The sequence below is a fragment of the Tachysurus vachellii genome, chromosome 15 (genome assembly GCF_030014155.1).
Source record: "Tachysurus vachellii isolate PV-2020 chromosome 15, HZAU_Pvac_v1, whole genome shotgun sequence".
Lineage (NCBI taxonomy): Eukaryota > Metazoa > Chordata > Actinopteri > Siluriformes > Bagridae > Tachysurus > Tachysurus vachellii.
In genome coordinates this window covers 18,139,937-18,164,995 of record NC_083474.1, presented here as the reverse complement: position 1 = coordinate 18,164,995, position 25,059 = coordinate 18,139,937, and the positions used below count along the sequence as shown (strand labels likewise).

General features: G+C 36.7%; 1 protein-coding gene across 1 annotated transcript in view; it reads right to left on the bottom strand.

The window, feature by feature from the left end:
* The window catches only part of rxfp2b (relaxin family peptide receptor 2b), a 47,581-nt gene that overhangs the window by 4,910 nt on the left and 17,612 nt on the right, over positions 1–25,059 (bottom strand). Inside the window, exons 6-15 of the mRNA XM_060888147.1 lie at positions 19,699–19,770; positions 18,638–18,709; positions 15,906–15,977; positions 15,524–15,598; positions 8,746–8,817; positions 7,307–7,378; positions 7,136–7,207; positions 4,502–4,573; positions 2,857–2,928; positions 2,494–2,723 (exon numbers count right to left, since the gene is read on the bottom strand). Coding sequence (XP_060744130.1) covers positions 2,494–2,723; positions 2,857–2,928; positions 4,502–4,573; positions 7,136–7,207; positions 7,307–7,378; positions 8,746–8,817; positions 15,524–15,598; positions 15,906–15,977; positions 18,638–18,709; positions 19,699–19,770 — 881 coding nt within the window. The remainder of the gene's footprint in view (positions 1–2,493; positions 2,724–2,856; positions 2,929–4,501; positions 4,574–7,135; positions 7,208–7,306; positions 7,379–8,745; positions 8,818–15,523; positions 15,599–15,905; positions 15,978–18,637; positions 18,710–19,698; positions 19,771–25,059) is intronic.

Here is a 25,059-nt window from a genome sequence, read left to right as displayed (position 1 = left end):
GGTCCATTTTTTATGTGATTCAATATTTCAGAATTCTAACTACTGACAAAAAGGCTGCTACTGTACGTTTAATGGTGTCGGCTTGAAAACGTTGACACCTATTTCCCAAGGTAATAAAGCCAAAGATGAGAAAATAGTGCATGATTCAGGGAGGTAATATGATGAAATCTGAGGTCTAAGAGGTCTAAGAGGGGATCAGGAGAGTTGACAAGATTATACAAGATTAGAGAACTTCTGTCGAGATATGAGAACTCTCAAGGCCTGCACGACAAACCTCGAGAATGGCACCTATAGAGGCATCCTAGGTTATTAAGAGAGATAGATGAAGAGAGAGAGAGAGAGAGAGAGAGAGAGAGAAAGATAGATAGCATGCTCATATGTGGAATTGGAGACAGCGAGAGATACAAGGCAATAATCTTAGTACACCATCTGCTCTGGTAAACAACCTAATCTTACTAAATATTAAGGGCTACATTGCCAAACTCATATACAAGGCATTGGAGATGTTTAAGTATTCCTGAGGCCACTCGAAAACAGCCTCCTCAGCAACATACTCATTAATGGCAGGTGTTGTCTGCATAGGGCATTGTAAAGTGCAGATAAACTTTTATAAAAATAGAGTCAAGCTGAATGTGTAATATGTGTAAAAGTCTAAAAAAAAAGGTGAAGTAATCAGTGAAGTGCATGAAGCATTAGCACGGGTGGAAACACAGCACAATTTTTAAAGTTATTCTATTCATTATTAAGTTCATGGAGTTTTTAGACAAATGTAAACTTGAATTTAATCCAAAACTCAAAATTCAAAAAACAAACAAACAAACAAACAAAAAAAAACCCCACAAAAAAGTAGGCATAAATTAATTTTCAGGAATAAAAGGGCTCAGAAATATTGAAGCCCAGAATATTGTCACTTATTCTGAATTTAATCCAGGCTAAAAATAATTTTCAAGAATAAAACATCTCAGGAATAAAAAGCATGAACGTTCTAATAAACGGACAAAATATTTTTGTGACTTACTGTATTTGGCATAAAATTTTCGCATCTGCAGACATCACAGACTACATGGGTCACAGCGACGCTACCAACAGCCTTCAACAACCAGCAGCACTTCCTTGTTCCTAAGCCTTCTAATTACTGTTTATAAACTTCTGTTTTAGATTTTTATATTTTTATGTGAAGTGTATGTTTTGTCATCGCCGAACATCACCGAACCTGCCGTTCTGATCTAGACAATTTGGTTATTTTGGATAAATAAAATAGAAGCCTTTATTATTGTCACATGCACATTACAGCACCTTGAAATTCCTTCTTCACATATCCCAACTATGGAGGTTGGAGTCAGAGCACAGCGTCAGCCATGATACAGCAACCCTGGAGCAGTGAGGGTTAACGGTCTTGCTCAAGGGCCCAACAATAGCAGCTTGGCAGTGCTGGGGCTTAAACCCCAATTTTCCAATCAACAACTCAGAGCCTTGAAGGCAGGGTCTCCGATTTTTGAGAAATGCTTCAGAAAACTGAGTCGGGCCGAATAATAAAAAAATCAAAAACAAAAATCAAAACAAACGTGTAGCCAATGAGCAGAAAAGGGCGGGGCTTGTCAATATGCGGCAGAGAGAGTGTTCAGTGCGCATGTGTGACAGAAGAAAGCGGTTTTAACATTGACATGGAGGATAAAAACAAAGAAAGAAAGCGAAGAAAGGCTTACGATAAGGCAAGAAGTAGGACCGTGTTAATATAGGATCAGCTTTCCAGCGCTGGAGAGAACTGAAGGAGCGGGAAGTTGGCGCATATTCACAGATTGGAGTTTCCCGAGTCAATAACTCCTGAGCTAAACGCTGTTACTACACAAATAACACCTCTTTTCTATCGTAGTAATTTAGAGACGCAGCTACAACCGTGTTTTGTGTAGTAACAGTGTTTAGTTCAGGAGTTAAACTCAACTTTACTTAAGACGCCGATGCGCTTTTTTCCTTCTCGATAGGTGAGTAACGTTGGTTTTGCTTTGTTACACAGAACTAATATATGCCTTTGTCCTTTGCATGATTGTGCTTGTGTGTTATTTTTGCTTGTTTGTTTATCTTCAATCGTATTGTTCTTCCCTTCAGCTATGATAAAGACACATTTCTTTCCATTATTTGCCTGGGTTACGCATGTATGTGTGGGCGGAGCTATCAATACAGGGGTGGGACCCATTTGGGTTAGAGGCGTGTTTGTTTTGGTGATTTCAAACGTCAACATTGGCTTTCAAAAATCGGAGACCCCACCTTTAACTGCTTCACCCACCACTGCCCCAAAGTCTCTTCCTAATATTTCATTTTACTATGAACTAAATATGATAGTGAAGGAGTATGTCAAAAATAAACAAATTGTAAAAACAATGTCATATTAAAAACACAAAAATTTGCAGAATATTGCTTATCCTGCTTCTTCTTTTTTCTTTTTTTTCCATTCTTGAACCAGAACAAATAATTTTGTTGCACTCTAATACTTACAACACAAAACCTTAATGCAGATGGCATGCAGGTTGTTCTCTGCTCGGATGAGTGTACGCATGCCAATGACAAAGAGATTCCCAAAGCAGGTGACAAAGGCCATGACCCAGACAGAGACACGGAGGACTACACTCGCAAGGAGGTCTTCAAACGACGAGAGGCCGTCTGAGTTGGGCTTACATTTCCGGACATGAGGCGCGTAGGAGCAGTACTGAAATTTCTTAAAGTATCTGTGGAAAGTTCACACAAACATTTGTTATTACTGAATGCGCCAAAAGGTGTCTAGGTATTATTAATAAAATGCAGTTTTCTTATCATCAGTGGAAGATTGTTTACTGTATGTAATGAAAATCAGTGAGCTACATGTAGGAGAGGTTCTTCATTGACTGGAACATGCGGGTCTGGATGTCTGGAATCTCCACTCCTTCCAGGCCCCTGTGGAAGAGAGTAGAATTTCAGATTATTATCCATCCCTCGTAGGCTTTCAGCAAATCTAAACTTCAGTGTGTTCTGGGTCAGACTGGCACAGAGAACAACTCTCTGTTCAATTTGTTTTCCCTTTATAAGCTCACAGCCCGTGGGCTAGAATGGTACAAATCTCATTTCACTTCACACTCTGGCACAATGGTGGCTTCTCAAACACAAATGCATGCATAAAAAAAAATTATAAAAAAAAAAAAAAAAGTATGTATAAAAAAGTACTGGAATTGAAAATGTAAGAAGATATAAATATTTCGAATGTAACAGTATTCTAAACTCCTAACGCTGCTGAAATGATCCGATTGTTGTCATTAAGAAACCTTTCTGTAAATGGGGACAAAAATAATGTAAAGTGTAAGGTTACTATTTTGACTTCTCATAATTTTATTATTTCAACTTAATATTTTGTTGTTTTAAAGTAGCAGGTTAACTTAATATCGCATTTTTTTTTTTTTTTAATTTATCAGAATTTATTTCGACTTATTTTGATGGATTCTATCAAATAACATTCTGGCAGTCAACATGATGACCATATTTTAGTTTGCAATTTTTCAAAATCAACACAGATGTTTTACAGAGTTTGGCCAAGATGTGCCGTTAGACACATTCAGCCTTGTCCATGCACTGAAAGTGAAAGCGACGTGACATACGGCTAAGTACGGTGACTAATACTCAGAATTCGTTCTCTGCATTTAACCCATCCAAAGTGCGCACACACAGCAGTGAACACAAACACACACCGTGAACACACACCCAGAGCAGTGGGCAGCCATTTATGCTGCGGTGCCCGGGGAGCAGTTGGGGGGGTTTGGTGCCTTGCTCAAGGGCACCTCAGTCGTAGCCGGCCCGAGACTCGAACCCACAACCTTAGGGTTAGGAGTCAAACTCTCTAACCATTATTCCTCAGCCTCCCATTGGGCTTCAACTATTCCCTTCCTGGACACTAGGGGGACATTCTGGCTGCTTTTGTTTGTCTTATACCATGTGCTTTTGTTTTGTTGTGTTCACGTGTGTTAGCCCCGCCCTTTCCTTAATCCGTCCCACCTCTACACACCTGTTCCTTCTGTTTCAATAATTGCCTGCCCTATTTATACCAGTTGTCTTAGGTGTGTTTTGTCCTTGAGTTTGACCGTCATCCCGGTTCCTGACATTTACATGTATCAAACACGAAGACAGCTATGATAAATTGTCATGTGCTTTACTGTTCGGAGTTTAAAAGAAGAATCATTTGCTTGAAATTTTATTAATTCAATCAGTTTTCCACAAAAATGCACAACAAGTTCTTGCATCACAGCATATTCTGACAAAAAGCTGCAGTAAAATCAAGCAACCCTCACAAAACCCTGGACAGACACATTCACATTTAAACACATTTACATGAATTTACCACTCATTAGTGAATTCTACTGAATTCCACTAAAACAACAAACATCCTGCTCATTTCTAATCAAATAAATTAATAAAAATTGAAGAGTGTTATAAGAGGTCATATCTCTATTTCTTGTCAAAAAACAGATCCTTTACTCACAGTGACTGGAGCTGCGTGAGATGATCAAACTGACTCAGGTGGATGTGGTTCATTGGGTTTAGGGAAAGATTCCTACAAACAATATAATACACATTAGATAACATGAGATGTACATAATGTACATAACAGAATCCCTAAATCATAAAAAAGTAACTGTACATAAACAAAACTGTACATAAACCTGCAAATTAATCTGGAGACTAAAAATCCTTTTTTATAACAACAACAACAACAACAACAACAACAACAATAATAATAATAATGTTTGTTTTTTATTATTATTATTATTATTATTATTATTATTATTATTATTATTATTATTATTGTTGTTGTTGTTACATTGTTATTCTATAATTATATATATTGTATAATAAAAATGTAACAACAACAACAATGACTAATAATAATAACAACAAACATAATAATTATTGATGATATTTTTATTATTATTATTATTATTATTATTATTATTATTATTGTTGTTGTTGTTGTTGTTGTTTCATCAAGTATTTTCAGGTAAAAATGATTGACTACTGTAGATTTCTAAACGTATCTGACATCCTCTGCTACAGTTTATTAATTATTTAGGTGAATACACAGAATATTTATCCTGATTTTATAAAAAAAAAAAAAAATGTAACTTCTGTGTTATGTTCACTCTTTCTACCAATTGGTAGCATTTGGGTCAAGTTAACCCGGGACATTATTGGGGTTTTAAAGGTACTAAATAAATAAAAAACACATAAAAGTCCACGAAACATTTTGTCTTCATCTTAATCAAAAAAACTACATAGATAACATTTGCATTAATGTTCACAACTGCTAGATCACATTTAACATTGAAAAGGTTTGTGATAGTTACAATTTGTGTAACTATCACAATTTAATCAACAATGTTTTCATTTTGATCAGATTTAACAAACGAATGTGATGAAGAACAAAAGAAGCATAAAAACAAAAGATTACTGCAGTCACTGGTCATGAAATACAGCTCCCAATAAAATGTGTCTGCAAATGCATGCAAAAGATTTACTACAAATGCAAAACACTTTTAGTACAAATAAAAAAGCGATGAATTTGACCTGAACACCACAAAGCGTTTATCATGTTTAGCCTGTATTCAACCTGATTTAGCCTGTATTTAACCTGGCAACTCAAATCTGGCTAACAAACAGCTGTTTGCGAAGAAGTCTGTGAAGAAGTTACTTGTTTTTTCTTGCAGTTCAAAAAGATGACAAATCAGTATTTCATGATTTAACATTTAATAAAGTATGAATAAGAAAATCTTAGTTGATAATCTAAAAAACACTCTCGCCAGAATTATGACCAGAATAATAGAATGTTGAATAAATACCTGGTTCATGACAGTACTGATTCAGATAACATGCAGACATGTGGACTTTGTTGGGTTTTCAGTAAAGTCTGATTTTTGACACTATAAACCCCTTGTAAGACCCAAGTATTGAATTTTTGTTTAAAGAGATTTTCCATGATAAAGGCAACTCATAAGACCAGAGATTAGCTACAGTGCTCGAGACATTAGATCAGAAATGAGAAAAGTTTCACCGACTTGCGTGGATTTTTCATTTGATTTATTTTCTCTGGTCTAATGAGTGAACTGACGACGTTAAAGAAGAATCTGGTTTAAAGCAAAGTCCAAAATAGAGTATGCGTATCAGGAAATAAAGCACAATCATTTCATTAAAGGTGGGGTCTCCGTTGTTTAAAAGCCAATGTTGACATTTGAAATCACCAAAACAAACACGCCCCTAACCCAAATGGCTCCCACCCCTGTTCTGATAGCTCCGCCCCACACATACACCAGACAAGTATAACCCAAGTATAACCCAGACAAGTATTATGGCGGAACCTGTTGGGGCAGCTGACCGAGGGTATATTTTTATCAGTAAATGAACTCAATGAGTAATACGGTCAAGGAGACGGTCAACACCTAGAACCCGAGGCAGAGCTAATGTTAGAGGCAGAGGTCACAACGTTGCTGCCGATAACATGGAAACAGAAGACTTGGAGCGTGTGCGCATGTTTCAGGCACAAAGACTTGCAGTAATGCAAGTAAGTGTATTGATTAATTTAATATTCTGAACATTAATTGATAGATTCCATATTCTGTTAGTCCTACTTCTTGCCTTATCGTAAGCCTTTATTCGCTTTCTTTCTTTGTTTTTATCCGCCATGTGAATGTTAAAACCGCTTTCTGCTAATGTACAACTGAACACTCTCTTCGCCCATATTGACAAGACACGCCCCTTTCTGCTGATTGGCTACACGTTAGTTTTGTTTTTGTTTTGTTTGGCAGCCCAATGCAGTTTTCTGAAGCATTTCTCAAACAATGGAGACCCCACCTTTAAGGCTTTAATTAGACAAGGCATAAACAAGGCACTACTTTGTAAGTGTTATCGGGTAATCACCATCCCACTAATCACTGAGTTGCTTATCAGACTTGTTCATAAACATAACAATTTTTATAATTAGATCTTTCAAAATTTTACCACTGGTATATGGAATAGTCAGAATGTTCACAAGCAGACTTAATTGTTATGAAGGTGCACATATTTATATACAGTATACAAATCACTTATTCATCCTTTAGATTTGTTCCAAAAGAAAACTCACAGTATTTGTAAAGACTGCAGACCCTTAAAGATGTCCAGTGGCAGCTCTTTTATTTGGTTACTAGAAAGGTCCCTGTGTAACGCACAGAAATATCGTTATTGTTAATATACACAGTATATATAAATTACATGATCTAACACTCAGTGAAACAGACACGGTGGTGAAACTCACAACTCTCCCAGCACATGTAGAGATTGAAAAGTGTTTTCCGGAAGCTTTTTGATGTGGTTCGCTCGCAGTGATCTAGGAAGAAGAGGACTGTGAAATGACTGAGATTTATTCAGACAACACTTCATTTAAGTTCCAGTGGAAGAAAAGGCATTGATGTAAAAAAGGCAATGAGACTCTACTGTCAATGGAAACTATAAAATGAAACGAAATAATATATATCCATAAGTAATAACTATATGATCTGTCCATTCACCCATTACTCTGTAGTGATTATACTAATAGGTGTTGTGTGGACTGGAGTCTGTCCCAGGAGACTAGGGGCATAATGCAGGACACAGACACACACCCACACACACTCACACCATGGACAATTTAGATATGGACTAGGGGAAGAACCCGGTCAACCCAGGGGACACTTCCAAAGCACTGGGAAAACACACAAGTATGTGCACACATGACAGAGGCAGGAATCAAACCCCAACCCCCGAAATGTGCTAAGCACTAAGCCACTATGCCCCCACCATCTGATCATCAATGCAAACAATAAAAGAAAACAAAAAACTAGAATAGCAGCCACATGACAATTTAAAGAGTAACAATTCTTCCCTTTTCTTCCTTCCTTCTGACCTCTCTTCCTTCCTTAATTCCTCCCTTCCTTTCTTAATCTCTCCCTACCTTCCTTAATCTATTTCTTTCTTTCTTTCTTTCTTTCTTTCTTTCTTTCTTTCTTTCTTTCTTTCTTTCTTTCTTTCTTTCTTTCTGCTTGAGTGGAGTTGAAGGGAACAGGTCTGAGAGTGCAGATGAAACCAGGATCTGTGTGTTTGCACTTGACGTTTTTCTTCATTTTATCCTGTGACTCCTTGCTTAATTAAAGGTTGAAAAAAGTAATTTCTTGCCCGAACAAAGAATATGTTTAGACATGCCTTGATGGTGTCCCAGGAAATATGCCCAAAACAGCAGGAGACACACGTTTTTATTATAAATATGGACAACTTGTTATAGGACCTGTTATTAATTAAATCCTAATAATCTGCTGCACCATCAATCTCATTAACATAAATAACTAAGCCAATTTTTAATTCATTAAAACATAAACACAGCCCTCTCTTCTTCCTTCCCTCCCTCCCTCCTTCCCAATGTTGGCTTTCCATTAGATTTTGGGAATTTGTGTTCATTCAGCTACAACAACATTGTTGATGTTAAGGATGATGGGCAATGGGGCCTGGAACAAGTCAGGTATCCACAGACCTTTGGTTTTATAGAGTCTCTCTCTCTCTCTCTCTCTCTCTCTCTCTCTCTCTCTCTCTCTCTCTCTCTACAAAGCTTTGTGTAAACCCTCTTAATTCTTTTCTCTACTATTTTTTTCAGCCCTCCCTTCCTTTCCATTCCTTATCTCCAGATGTCTGTCGCGTCTCTGACTCTCATTTCCTCGTACTCACAGGACCGTGAGCTCATCACAGGACAGCAGGGTGGAATAGTTCAGCCTCTGAATGCAGTTTCCTTCAAAGTCCCTTTCAAAGCAAAGAAGAAAAAAAAAAAAATTAAACAAAAGTTGATTATAGTCAAAACAAATACAGCCAAAGCATTATATATATTGCATAAATATCTTTTACTTCAAATCCAATTATGAATATTTGAATCTGATTCAATAGTTAAATAAAGGGTGTTTATAGTACAATTAGATAAAAGCTGATTTGTGGGCAAACATAGCAGTGAATTAGGAAACATCATCCGTTATATCATCTCCAAATCTCCTTGACATACCCGACAAACGAGATGGGAGTCATTGTGGAAAATTGTAAGCAGTAAACGAGAACATGCTGTTCCAGAATTGTACAAGATTCCACACGAGGGACAAACTTAGAGCACCATTTGTCGTTTTACTGCCGTCTTCATCCCAGTGCTTTAATGGGATACATTTGGGGGAAATCCATTTGGGTTTCAGTACAGCTATTTTAGTAAATGCACTATGAATCCAAAAAGGTTGTACAAGAGGTCTCACTGTTTGCAAAGCAAGCTTATTTAAAGGACTCCCTGATTGCTTAGATTTAGTTAATAACACTAATTAGACATTTGGGAATTGCTGTTTGAAAGCAACAAGACAAAATCCTGCAGCATTCTCATTCTCGTAACTCCATGTGTGTTTTACATTTTAAAAAAGAATGTAAATCATTTCTTCCTTTTTTTTTTTGTTTAATTGTATTCTCAGAATGATACCTCTAGAGATACAGAGTATTAGCCTCCATCATTTGCATACAATAATTTGAAAACAATAATGAATTTTTGAACGCAATTAACATTTATTTTCTAGCAACATCAAAATGCATTAAATTGCTGAAACAAAACAAACAAACAAACAAACAAACAAAATAAATAAATAAATAAATAAATAAATAAATAAATAAATAAATAATGATAATAATAATAATAATAATAATAATAATAATAATAATAATAATAATAATAATAATAATAATAATTTCACTCCATCAAGCAAATTTTCATGAATATTAATAATTTCCTAATGAATATGGAATTAAAATCAAAATGAGCTCATGATTTTTTTTATTTCATTACTGTGATTTATATTTTGATATATGCTCACTGTCCACTTTATTAGGAACACCAGTACACCTGCTCATTCATGTCATTTTTCAGTTAGTCAATCAGGAGGAAGCAAAGCAGTGCATAAAATCATGCAGATTCCCAGTCAGAATGTTAGTTAATGTTCACATTAAAAACATGATGAGGGTGAATTAGAATGTGGTGTGTAGTTTACAGGCATTACAAGGTGTTTAGAGAAGACGGTTTATGGTATGGGCAGGGGTACAGATAGATTAGATAAAATAATAGATAGATAGATAGATAGATAGATAGATAGATAGATAGATAGATAGATAGATAGATAGATAGATAGATAGATAGATAGAATAATTAAATGAACAAACAAACAAACAAACAAATAAATAAATAAAATTTAAATATACAAATATGAGGGGGTCAGCACGTTTGCCTCACACCTCCAGGGTTGGGGGTTCGATTCCCGCCTCCGCCTTGTGTGTGTGGAGTTTGCATGTTCTCCCCGTGCCTCGGGGGTTTCCTCCGGGTACTCCGGTTTCCTCCCCCGGTCCAAAGACATGCATGGTAGGTTGATTGGCATCTCTGGAAAATTGTCCGTAGTGTGTGATTGCGTGAGTGAATGAGAGTGTGTGTGTGTGCCCTGCGATGGGTTGGCACTCCGTCCAGGGTGTATCCTGCCTTGATGCCCGATGACGCCTGAGATAGGCACAGGCTCCCCGTGACCCGAGGTAGCTCGGATAAGCGGTAGAAGATGAATGAATGAATGAATGAATGAATGAATATACAAATATGAAGTGATACTTGAAACTTGTCCCAAAAAGTTTAGAAATACTATGTTTTGTTAGGCAATATTTCCTAATTAAGGAATAAAACAGCACAAAATACAATGATGGGATGGTGTGACGTAGCCCTAATTAGTTTAGTGAAGTAACCCTCCTTAGTGTGACACCTCTTTAGTTTTATGTGTTCTGTAATGACATTTAGGCAGCTATAAACAGTCACTCCTTCACCAGCCTGTCAAAGACAAAGAAATGAAGACTGGCATGTAATAAAGAACAAGCAAATCCTCTGTCCTGAAGACTTTTCTTTGTTGTAAAATTTTGTTACAGCTTTAGCTCTGACTGTTACTATGCACTGACACTGGAGACTCCTTCCAAAGATTGAAAAAAATCTGTTTACTGGAGTCATACAAGTCACTGTGAATTAGTTGCATTATCTATCCTTCCATCCTTCCATCAATCCTTCCATCCTTCCATCCATCCATCCATCCATCCATCCATCCATCCTTCTATCCATCCATCCATCCATCCACCCATCCATCCACCCATCCATCCTTCTATCCATCCATCCATCCACCCATCCATCCATCCATCCATCATTTATCCATCCATCCTTCCTTCCATGCATCCATCCTTCCATCAATTTATCCATCCATCCATCCATCCATCCATCCATCCATCCTTCTATTCATCCATCCATCCATCCATCCATCCACCCATCCATCCACCCATCCATCCTTCTATCCATCCATCCATCCATCCATCATTTATCCATCCATCCTTCCTTCCATCCATCCATCTATCCAAGAATCCATCCATCCATCCATCCATCCATCCATCCATCCATCCATCCATCCACCAGTGCATCCACCCAGGCATCCATCTTTTCATTCATCCACCCATTTGAGTCGCAGAGACAGCACAAGACAGGAGACATGTTGGATGTGGTGCCAATCCATCTCAGGGTGCCATCACACACATACAAATTTAGAGATGTCATCCTACAACGCGTTTCTTTGGACTGGAGGAGAAACCGGAGAACAAGCACAGAAATATAAACCTCGGAACCGAAACTAGTGTAAAAGCTGATTTTATAGATAACCAATCTTTATAGAAAACACCTTCACATTCACACTGTCCATTTCTCTAACATTTATCACAGAGCCATCACTCCTTCAATGTGTATTAGAAATCAAACCCTAGACACTCACAGTCTACACAGGAAATGTAATCTCACTGATGTGTAACATCACAGATTCAGCTGGCTTCAAAATCTAGTCCATTATTTTACAGCCTCCTTTTACTTACATGATATGACTGATAGAAAAGCGAGAGGGAGATAAAACAGAGAGAGAGAGTGAGAGACAGAAAGAGAGAGTCAGTATTGCCATTTCTTTTGCATGATACATATACATAGAGACAAACTCCTAAAGGACGGGTTTGTAAATATTATTTTATTAACCTCCAGCAGCACTGTTTCCCAGTTCTGCACTCTGAGCCATCAGTATTGTACATTTCAGTGCACATTTAAAGCGCTCAGTGAGGAGATTGTTAATGGACAAAACACCAGGGCTGGATTCATGAAAATTATTTGTCCTAGTAACGATATTCTAAGAAAATTCTTAGAAATGTGTGGGTTTCCCCTTAAAATTAAAGAGAAGATTCTACTAAAGATAAAAGTTATTCATAAAACATCTTAATCCTTAAAAGAGCTCTTAAAGTCTTAGTAGTGAGGAGGACTTTTAAGAGGATTAAGAGTTTCTTTAGCAGAGGAGAAGATGAAAGGTGAAGAGGGAGAAGAAATGTGTTGTATATAATATTTAATAATGATAGTGAGGTAATAAGATGATACAGATTAGATCGTGTGGGGATTATTTTTGTGACCAATCATATTAGAGGTAACATCTCAGACACAGAGCTGAAATGCCATAACAGAAGAAATGATATAATTTATCTCTATGACATTTCTGCTCTGTGTCGGAGATGTTTACATTTACATTTACATCACATTTATTACATTTATAACATACAGATGTTAGAGCATCTGTAATATGATCGGTCACGAACGTAATCCCTACACGATTTAAACAAATATATTAACATAGAGACAAAGTGAAGGCTTATAATAGACCAGATTTTAAAAGCTCTCCTATTTTTTTAGCAGACAACCAATCACAGTCTTCAAAACTATGTGTCACCTAGTAACAGGGTTAAGCCCCGCCTCCTCTTTAAGATAAAAGTTGTTGTATTTTCTTTGCTCAGAGTTGCTCTGAGATCACTGAGTTCTCCTGAATCACTCTTAAGATTCCTAGTTAGACATTTTGGAGCTTGATTAGGTGTTTAGAATTTAAAATCTTTATGAATACCAGCTCAGAACAAGAACAGGTTTAAATCTTGCCTTTCTGGGTCCGTTTTATGTCATCTTTGTTTGCCACCTTTGTAGCAGAATACTTGAACAAATCAATCATACTGTATCTGTGAAACAAATGACATGTCAGCTTCAGCGTAATCAATGCTTCACCATGCAGGACATCACAAACAAAACAACACAAACAATACAAAACACGAATATACATCAACTTTATATATGCCACAGAGAGAGCAAGACTGAGACGGAATGACAAAAAGGAGAAGCAGAGAAAATTACATCAACAAAAACCTTCAATCCTGCTGTTTTTCAGATTTACTGGCTGTGATATTTAAAACAAATATAAAAGAAGTTAAAAGCTGTCTTTGGTTAAATATTAAATTTTCATAAATGACTCAAAATGTACTTTTTTTAAATAATACAATGAAATAAACAATTACAGCAGTGCACTGAGCTGTCATGACCTTATTTACTTCCTAAATATATATTTTAGGGGTAAAATGAGAAATAAAATAGCTTCCTTTAGCAGCGAACAATAGTTTCATCTGGACACAATGTGCTGGGAGAAGATGTAGAGTCAAAAAAAAAAAGAAAAATGACTGAAATCAGATGTCCTGGATATATGAATACATATAGGCTGTAAAACCTTTTTGACTTGCATTTGACTTAAACATTTCATTAGGAATGTACATTAAGTATTATTAACCTAACCAAAGGGCAGGTAGAATTTGACACCAATTGTTTAAAAAAAAAAAAAATATATATATGTATGTATGTATATATATATATATATATATATATATATATATATATATATATGAATAATATAAAAATAAATAAACACACACATACATACACATGCACACATACACACTAAAAAGAGACCAATATTACAACTGTGATGAACATTTATATTATAACATAATATTATAACATTTGATATAATAGGTTAAGTTCTCTGCAGACTTTACTCAGGACAGACATTTTGAGCATTTGGAAGGCACCCTTATATCCGGAGTGACTTATATTATCTAATTTTTTTTTTTTTTAGAAAACTGAGCAATTGAGGGTTAAGGGCTTTGCACAGGGGCCCAACAGTGGCAGCTTGGTGGACCTGGGATTGAACTCACAACCTTCCAATTGTTAGCCACTAGGCTAGTACACATGCCCATTAACCACCTTAACCACTGAACTATCATATCAACTGACAAGACATGAATTCCATACGGAATGAATGAATGAATTGGGGCATGGAAGCCTTTATTATCACCACGTATACATTAGAGACAGAGGAATTATTTTCTTCGCATATCCCTAACTGTGGAGGTTGGAGTCAGAGAGCAGGGGTAGTTATAATACAGAACCGTGGTAGCAGGAAGGGTTAAGGGCCTTGCTCAAGGGCCCAACAGTGACAGCTTGGCAGTGCTACGGCTTGAACCCCAATTAAACACCCCCACAAACTTTACTTTGGCAGTCTATTGTTCAAACTACAACGGAGGATTAAATTAACCATGAATTCAGTTTGAATTACTTTGTATTTTAATGCAAAAATATATAAATGTATATCACAGTGCTGATCCTGATTAGTCAGAAGGTGTTTTTCTTTCAGCAGCTTTAAATTGTTTTCCATTATATAGTAATTTACACAGAGATTTTTACAGTACGGGAGACTAAACAGGTTACAAATGTGTCTAATCTCTGAAAGGAAATGTTTTCTCGGAGGAGATGTTTAGCATTTTTTGGAAGCAGTCATGTAAGCATTCAGACCAAGGAAAGTCTTCAGGACAGTGTGCTATGTAAGTGGAAAAAATGTTTATAACTGCTATAAAATCTGCCATAAAAGGAAATAATTAACCGTTGCACAACGTATACTGATAACAAGTAACAAGCATTGGAAAATTGTTGCGATATAAGAGGAATAACACATTTATGCTGTTATGGAAAAGTTGTTATTGTGAACAGCAACTTTGCTTCATGCCATGCCACATCACACTAATTAAAAGGAGAAGAAAGTAAAAATAGATACATAGAAAGGAGCAATTATACAAAAGGACAGATGATAGAACCATAGCTTGGTGCTTTGTAATGAAGGGTTACATCCTTTCCATTTAACATAATTGGTTTTCAGAGGAATCACATCAGGAGCCTAGTGAAGCATTACAGACATGAAACACTTAAAAAAAAAAAACATGAATGTGGATGGTGATCTGCTTTTATGTATATATGTGTGTGTGCGTGTGTGTAATGGTTTTCCCCATCTGTTTAGTGTCTATATATTAGATATTAGCCTTTTCATCTATCATAGCCAACATGACTAAAATTAGAAACCTAATCAGCCAACAGAGGGAGCACTACTGAAACTACCAGGTATAATTTGACCGTTATTCTTCCAGGCACTAACAATAAAACACAGAATGTCCGACAGACAGAACGATTCATTCATGTATCCGACAGCAAAGAAGATAGAGAGAGAGAAAACAAAACACTTACAGCCAGTTGAGAAAGGGCATGTGCCTGCAGAGTCTGGATGAAGGAAGCCTTTCGAGCGAGGTGTTCACCATTGACCTGCACAAACCACAACCTACATAAGCTATAATTACCCAGAAACTACTTCACCCTACTGCTGTTGCAGCTTCTCCCTTTTAAACTCTAAAAACAATCTAAAGGCTTACATTTCAAAACTTAAATTTAACACGAGTCATTGTTTGTTTTACTGAGAATTAATGAGATTCATCCGACGCAGGGTACGGACGGGTTACCGCGTAGGCAGATCGTTTCCTACACAATAACCCGATGCTAGTCATATTAGCATATTCATCAGTTCAAAACAACGGAGAAAGTATTAATTTAGTTGAAAAAAAAAGTTACATACAGGAAGAAGAGAGACCTCAGGCCAGTAAATGTGTTCACAGTGATAGTTTTCAGGGGATTGTCATCTAGAATTCTATAGAGAGAAAAGAAAAATCAATTATTTAACACGTACAAAGAAGTGAGAATAAAATCATAAACAATAAACGCTTTTATCGGCTTGCTTGACAGGTGGCATGGTGTTATACTATTTTTTATACAGCGCTAATGAACACTGAAGATAGTGTCAGGCCAGACAAATGGAATATGTTTAGTTAATTAAAATCGCTTTACTAAATTGTACAAATTTATGCATGAAGATATGCAGTATTTCTTTCCCTTTGTGTCGTGGAATAGTAAACATTTTTTTTAGCTTGCAAAAAGCTCTACTAAGATACTGCTCAAACATGCTTACAGTTGGGATGCATGCATAAGTTCCTCCATTTGTTACAGAACAGTGCTGACTGACAAGGACCCACTAGACACTGACGAATTAATCAACAACAATCAGTCTACAAGATGGTGTGCACCCAGATAGGGCCTGTTAAAATCCTAAACGGGTCCAGCTGAGTAATGCAAATGTGTAAGGAATTCATAACTAAATGGTAGCATACAACCGCTGTAGAAAATGGAATGAATTATCCAGCACTCCAACCAACAACTTGTGAAGATCTTAGAGAGAACATCTACAACACCCGTATGTGCACATAGTGAGGATCATACAGAAATCACAAACACTGGTATTCAGACCTCAGACGTAACTACAGACTTGTACTTGTTATAAACAGTTAATTCTCAGTTATATCCAATACTTAACATAAGTCCATATTTTTTGCATGATATTGGCTCAAGCAGGTGAAACAGGTAAGAAATAAATGGTTCTATATAGATGTTATAGATCTATATACAACCTCAAATGGTTATATTACTTGCCTTATATATGGAACCTCAATATGTTTCTTTATATAGGGTCAGGGCTCTTAAAAAGAACCCAAAGGGTTTCTTTGAATCCAATTTAGATGTTAAATTTAAAAATAAAGGTTCATAAGGTTCATTAAATAGTTTTACATCAGTTGGTACTCTTTCTCTGAAGAACCTTTAACATCTGTGGGATTTTTCCATTGCACAAAAGGTTGATTTTAGTCCAGAAAAGTTTTCTATAAAATTGTTCTTTATGGAATTTATACTGTGTTATAAAACAACACTGCTTTATGAATAAATATTTAAATATAAAAGGTTCATTGCTCCACAATGATTCTACATAGGGTTCTACTGAACATGAGGGGACCCAGTGGTTATATATAGAACCCTAAGGAATGTCTTCGTTTAAATAGTCCACCATTCAATGATGTTGCTGATTATTTGTGTCTCCCATTTAATTCTGTGGTTTTGCTGAAGCAAATTTCCCCATTGTTTCAACAATCATTTCCTTTCAATTCATGTTCATATCATTTGATTAGTCTATATTAGTATATTTAATTATTCTCTTATTTTTTATCTAATTTACGTTGGATGTAGGAACCCGATTCTTGAAACGTGATAATCTCCTTCCATGGTGACATCATTAGAGGAAACTCAAACAGAGTTTCGATTCAACTCGATTCAGTTTCATTTGTATTGAGATTTTAACCATGGACATGGTCTTAAAGCAGCTTTACAGGACATAAAGAACGTTTTAAAGACTGTTTCTTTTTTCATTTCACCAGAATAAATTACTACCAGAATACCCAATTTCTGATGTATCACTATTTAAAGTCTCACCAATTTTCTTCCATCACAATCACAACACAAAGCCTAACCCAGCTAGAGAAGCAGCAGTACTAATTAAAATACAAGCATGATTGAAGTATATTTTATTACAAATGAATATCAGTGCATGTATTATCCTTCTAACAGCTACTGGGGCATTAAACGCATTGATGTTTATCTGTATAATGAAAATAAAGAATTAATTGTGGCTTTAAAAACCCTTTATACGCTTTATACACATGCACATACTGTAAACTCACTGACCTCTGGTAAATATGACAACCTAGTCCACCTGCTCTTTCATGCAATCATCCAATCAGCTAATCATATGACAGCCAGGCAGTGCATAAAATCGTGCAGATACAGGTCAATATCGGCAGTGAATATTAACAATACAAAACTGGAGGGAATTCGGGACCATAAGTCTGATAGGAACAGTGGACAGTTGCTTCAAAAGAGGCTGGTGATTATGTGCACATGTTTAAATCTATATAGTCGTGGTTTAAAGTCACATCCTATCTTTTATCTGTAGCATACAAATGAATATTAATGCATTTAATGGCCTGCTAAGAGCTACTGGACCATAAAATACAGAACTCAAAATAAATAAACCCATCTGACCTCGTTTTAATGGCTTCCGTTAATGACTACAGAAGCAGTCTATTAGCATAACTATTTGAAGTAATATAAAGCAGAGTTTATCATACTGTACATGTATAAAAAGCAGTGATAGTTCAGTTCAGGCCAATAGTCATGCTTTGTTTTAAATCCCAGGACTGAAAGTAATCCACTGCTGAGCTTGTAAGGAACACTGCTAGCAATAAATTATTTAGCTGTATGCTTGGATTGTCTCTCTTCCTCTACCTGAAACTCATCTTGGATAACAGCATCATGATATACTATATATTTCCAGTGCATTCTTTTACACATCAAATATAAGTTTGTTTTATGTGCATGAACAGTTAAAGGTTCATGCTAGACCTAATTGTTTTACAGTATAGTACTTACAACCAGTTGAGTTGGTGGAGATCAGCAAAGACTCCATTTTTTAATAAAGTGATGCAGTTTTGACTTAAAGACCTGCAACAGAAATGAAATGTTAACATACAAGACCAGTGTAATACCTGCAAAGCGTATGCTCGAGGACATCTACAATTAAGAGAGTAACATTTAAGCTACTAGCGCTGTTCGTCTGGTCCCAACATCTCTCGGGGTAAGATTAAGGTATACATCAATACTCTCTACTGTTCTGGCTCCGAGGTGGTAGAATGAACCTCCTCTAAAAACCTCCTTTTATCTTTAAACGACGGGTGTAGACCTACGTCTTCCTAAAACCCTTAACTTATTTTCCCTGTTTGCTTTATGTTTATATTCTAAAAGACTTTAGTTAGGTTGATGGTATCCTAAGACCAGCTAATGTTAATATATTCATCATAAGAGACTTTAAATTACTTTTGTCCATCGCTCCGGATAACGGCGTCCACCAAATGCCATAAATGTAAATTTAATTGAAACCTTTAGGGATGTGCATACAGTGAATGAGATCTGATGAGGTTACTACACACTGTATGAGCCAGATGACATGAGTTCACTCAGACTAAGAGGATTTATAATATATAATACAATGTCTGGGATGAGTTTCACACTCCCCAGTCCCAAATTTCCTCTTACCTCTTAAAATACCAGTAAATGGATTCCTTCTACTAAATTGTCAATAGATGTGAATGCGTATGTCCAAAATATTCCCAAATCCACTTAAATCAGTTACTGAACACGAATAAATGTGTAGTTTAGGGTTTGTTGCACAGCTGTAAAACTACTGAAAATTCTGATTTTATCGTTCAAATTTCTCACTGCATGCTTAAAACCCTAGTTTAGTATCACTTTAAAGTGATGGATCATTCTGACTACACAAATAAACATACAGCTAAGTAGCAAAAATAACCGAAACAAAGAAATGCACTTTAAAACGAATGACATCAAACAATATCACATTAACATCTTTACTAAAAATGCAATATTTCAGCAACTGGAAACCAGTAGAATTTCCTAAACAGAAACATACTCACAGCTTCTGCAATTTGAATAATCCTTTAAAAGCCTTATCAGACACAGAGATTATGCAGTTATCCTGAAGAAATCTGAAACAAACAACAACAAAACTTCGAGAAGGAAAACTTCGATAAGTGACTTATTTTAATAAAGGCTCTCTTGTTATTAAAGTTGTTCAGGAAATATTGGTAGACGTTAAGACATTTTAAGACTAATTAAATACAACCAAGAACAGGGCCAGTGTACATAATGAGACTGAAGGGTAGAAAAATGGAGCTTGATGAACTCAATTAATTATTTTTAATGATCTGTGAAAGGTTGAAATTGCTAGAAAGCTGGGTAAGGTCAGTTTCCTGGATGATTCATGTAGTACACACACACACACACACACACACACACACACACACACACACACACATGTTAATGTGATAAGGCAGAAGAATGAATTACGTTTTAACTAGCGTCATGTTAGCAGAGTACAACGCAGCGACATAAATTGCTGAAATGTACCATTTAAATTTTAATTATATTCTTTAAAGTGAGTTCAAATAATTGATCACCAAAATGGGTCTTTCTGTCTAAGTTATTATGCTACCGTTGAATAATATAATGCAAGAGAAATGATTAACGTTGTAAAAGCATACCCATGATTTGTCACTTTTCACACCAGAGGCAAAGAAAGTAAAATTCATCTCCATTATAGTTTAGTAGGGAAATTTATACATTGCTCAATATCGTCTTTTCATTATTTCCTCGATTCAGTCAAAAGTGTTAGTGTACAGCATAGGTCACTAACAGGCGGACCACGGTCCGGGTCCGGACCCAGAATCTGTCCAATACGAACCCGGACCTACAGCCAAAACAAAAGGTTATGATTTAAAACTGACGGTGCGCTTCTATTTTAACCGGCGCAGCTTTTGCAATCTTTACGGTAGTGGTAGTGGAAACGCACAGACCAATTGCACGCGAGTTAAGCCATCATTAGAGTAAAGTTATACATGAAAGAAAGATAGCGATACATGTAGAAAACAAAGGGAGAGAAACAGATGAGTGAGATGAAGAAAGGGAGAGAAACAGTCGAGTGAGACGGAGAAAGGGAGAGAAATAGACGAGTGAGACAGAGAAAGGGAGAATAAAGAACAAATGGTGCTCTCCAAAAAAAGAAAAGTGGACAGCGAAAATAGGGAATTTAATACAGAATGGACAGACTCATTTCTGTTCACACTTCCCACTGGGAGCACTAAACCAGTGTGTCTCAGAAACCGTGGCACTTATTAAAAGTGGCAATGTGAAACGCCATTATGAGACAAAACATATCCACTCAAATCTGAAGACAACTTCCCTGAGACAGCTTTCCCAGGTCTGAGGAAAGTAGCCCTATACATCCTGACCACGTTTGGCTCTACATACAACTGCGAGGCAGCTTTCTCTACAATGAACATAATCAAAACCTAATATGGTTCCAGGCTCACTAATGAGCACCTCCACATGTGTATGAGAGCGGCCCTGACTCCATTCAAGCCCAGGTTTAAAATCTTGCCAAGCCAAGCTAGAGCTCAGTTCTCTCAGTGAGATATAAAAGGGAAAGTTAAGCACTTTATTTAAACATACACAATTTTCACATTTTATTTATTTTCTCTTATTTTGAAATGTAGCTCTACTTTTATTTATTTAATGAGAGAACGTTATACATGTATACAATCATACATATGTTCAGTTCTATGTTACGTGACAATAAATATTGTCAAAAGGTTTTTGAATTGTACTGAATTTATTTGATTTGACAGTCAGGTATTGATTGCTTGTAGATGTTGATACAACTACTAGGCAACTTAAATATATATATATCACACTAACTAGTTAGACATTATGATCTTCTCTACCTTTCCTTCAAGAAATTTTCTCTTTACTGGACCTCTTTAAATTTTAGTTGAATACCTCTGGTGTACAGTGAATCTTTTATTTATTTATTTTTTATGATTTCTCAGTCTTTTAGGAAGTATGCTACGTACTCAGAATTGCCGTTCCGTAAATAAACAGCTGATCACATGAAGCTAATTAGCAATTACCACTCTGTAATTTGCTAATAAACCTCAGCATTAGGAGGCACTTGTACCTGAGAGAGATGCAACCTGTGACAGTGAAGTCAAAGCATGTTTATTCAGGAAAATCCAAAAATCTGAAGGTGAGATTAAGCATATCCATAATCTTTCAGGTCAAACAAACAAAGGTTAAAATCAGAAAGGTTTTGAAGAGGTACAGGTTTGGATTGGTGCAGGAAATAGACAACAATACTACGCAAAACTAAGAGAAACAATAAGGGATTAAATATTCGACTAGATAGGAGCAACAAAGAACAGGTTTGAACAAATAATGGTCAAGCCAATATTGAACAGAAAACAATGAATAGAAAAATAAAACGTATTGAAAAGAACTAGGGCAGATATCACAGAATAATCCCTCAACCCTACAATGTAGTGTGTCCTACTGGTTACTGTAAGAAACCATAGCTGTGAGAGGGACAGCGAGTGGAACAATGACTGAGACCTATACGCTTGTGCAGACAAGCAACAGGGGTGAAGGAGAAATTCAGGCAACAGTTAGGGGACACAGAAAGGCAAAACCTTCACATGTTTGTAACAGAATTGGAATCTGTAGTCAGGGGAAGAAATTGAATTAGACAGTGGTGTTTGCTGGAGGGCAAAATGATATCCAACATCTGATGGAGAATACAAGAAGAAACAGCCCTAGGAGATGCTCTTACAGTATATAGGACACCAAGTTAAAGTTAAGTTTGCAAGTTAAAGACATCGAATGAATGGGAATCTGGAGGTGCAGCAGACAGGTAAAGGATTCAGAGGGCACAGATATGCTTGAGAGGATTTGCAAAACAATTTCTAGGATGTCCACTAAAACAGCCTATTTCTCACTCTCATGTATTAGTAATTAGCATGAACTCCAGGACCTAGATTGCTCTCTCTCTCTTTCTCTCTCTCTTTCCCTCTCTCTGTCTCTCTCTCTTTCTGTATACTGTATATTAAGACTATAAAATGGAGATAGTGTTCTCAAGGTAATATAAAACAAAACACAAAGACATCTAATTAAAGGGCTTAATAAATAGAATTTCATAAGACTTTCTTCTGGTAACCAGAGGTGTTTTGCACCAGTTGGTTCACTGTGAGTCATTGCATCCTGGTTGTACAGTATATTCTGTAATGTGAGTGTGTTTGAGAGACGTAGTGGTTTTAAGGGGTTCTTAAAGACCAGTTTATGTGGAGCAATCTGATAATTACTGTCAGCACACATGGCAGAGCTCAAACTTTGGAGACAGGTTGAGAGTGGGCATATACATAATCCATAACCAGTTTGAGCTGGTAAAGGTCAAAACCACTCACTCACTCACTCACTCACTCACTCATTTTCTACCGCTTATCCGAACTACCTCAGGTCACGGGGAGCCTGTGCCTATCTCAGGCGTCATCGGGCATCAATGCAGGATACACCCTGGACGGAGTACCAACCCATCGCAGGGCACACACACACACTCTCATTCACTCACGCAATCACACACTACGGACAATTTTTCCAGAGATGCCAATCAACCTACCATGCATGTCTTTGGACCGGGGGAGGACACTAGAGTACCCGGAGGAAACCCCCGAAGTACGGGGAGAACATGCAAACTCCACACACACAAGGTGGAGGCGGGAATCGAACCCCCAACCCCGGAGGTGTGAGGCGAACGTGCTAAACACTAAGCCACCGCGCCCCCCAGTTCAAAACCATAATACAAGAAATTTCCTTCCAAATAATGCTTGGAATTGAATAAGTAATAATACACAATTAAACTCTGTAAAAGCTAAAAATAAAACTAACCATTGTTGCAACAGTTTAATCAGAAAAGAAAACAATGCTTGTTAGCATAGACTCATCCCATCAGTAGTGAAGTATATGGCTTTGAGATTATGTATCATGTCCACAATGAAATAACATTTCAATTCTTTTAATTCACATATAGTCAACAAGATGACTGCAGTTTAGAACGTGGATGCCTTCAAAAAACTCATGCAAAGTTTATTCAGAACTTTATTCAGACCTGAATCATTTCTTTTCTTTTTCACATCACATCACATGTTCTATTTTTTTTCTTTAAGACATGATTTAAAGATTCAAACAGGCTTCACATTCTTTATGAAGTATTTTGGTGACATGATTACATAGCAGTGCACGAAAATAGAGTGCAGAGCCTCACTAGTTGATATCCTAGTGTGTAAGGATAGCAGAACCATGGCAACAAATGCATGGAAAAAAACGATAAAGAACTGGCAGAGTTCCCTTACAGGATTAGAAGGCAGCTGAAACACTACATCAATCACTTTCTGGTAACATATAGGTCACTGTATATATGAGGCAATTTGTGGCATAACTGAGATAAAGAAAAGATTATTACAAGAATTATGCTAATACACAGAATTTGACTGGATTTAAACTGGGATGTGAAAGCAGATTTAACCTTAAAGGTGGGGTCTCCGTTGTTTAAGAAATGCTTCAAAAAACTGCGTCGGGCCGACAAACAAAACAAAAACAAAACTAACGTGTAGCCAATAAGCAGAAAGGGGCGTGTCTTGGCAATATGGGCGGAGAGAGTGTTCAGTGCGCATGTGTGACATTACAGAGTTACTACACAAATAACACCTCTTTTCTATCGTAGTAATGTAGAGACGCAGCTACAACCGTGTTTTGTGTAGTAACAGCGTTTAGCTCAGGAGTTATTGACTCAGGAAACTCCAATCTGTGAATATGTGACCAACTTTACTTAAGACGCCGATGCGCTTTTTTCCTTCTCGATAGGTGAGTGACGTTGGTTTTGCTTTGTTACACAGAACTAATATATGGCGTCCTTTGCGTGATTATGATTGTGTGTCATTTTTGCTTGTTTGTTTATCTGCAATCGTATTGTTCTTCCCTTCAGCTATGATAAAGACACATTTCTTTCCATTAGTTGCCTGGGTTACGTATGTATGTGTGGGCGGAGCTATCAATACAGGGGTGGGACCCATTTGGGTTAGAGGCGTGTTTGTTTTGGTGTTTTCAAATATCAGCATTGGCTTTCAAACAACGGAGAACCCGTCTGTATAACATAAGTCCAGGCTACAAAGCCGGATTTACCAAATAGATCACATAGAATGAAATTTAATGATCTAGATGTAAATATTGGAAAACGAAAGCTGAAATTCTGATCTATTATACATCAGTTGGGATTGTTTTGCAACGTATTGGTATTACTATGCATTAAACAGCATGATAAGAATACAGGGTGTTCAGATCTTTCACTTACTTCTTGCCAAAAGAATTACTCAATGAATGCTTGCTGGAAA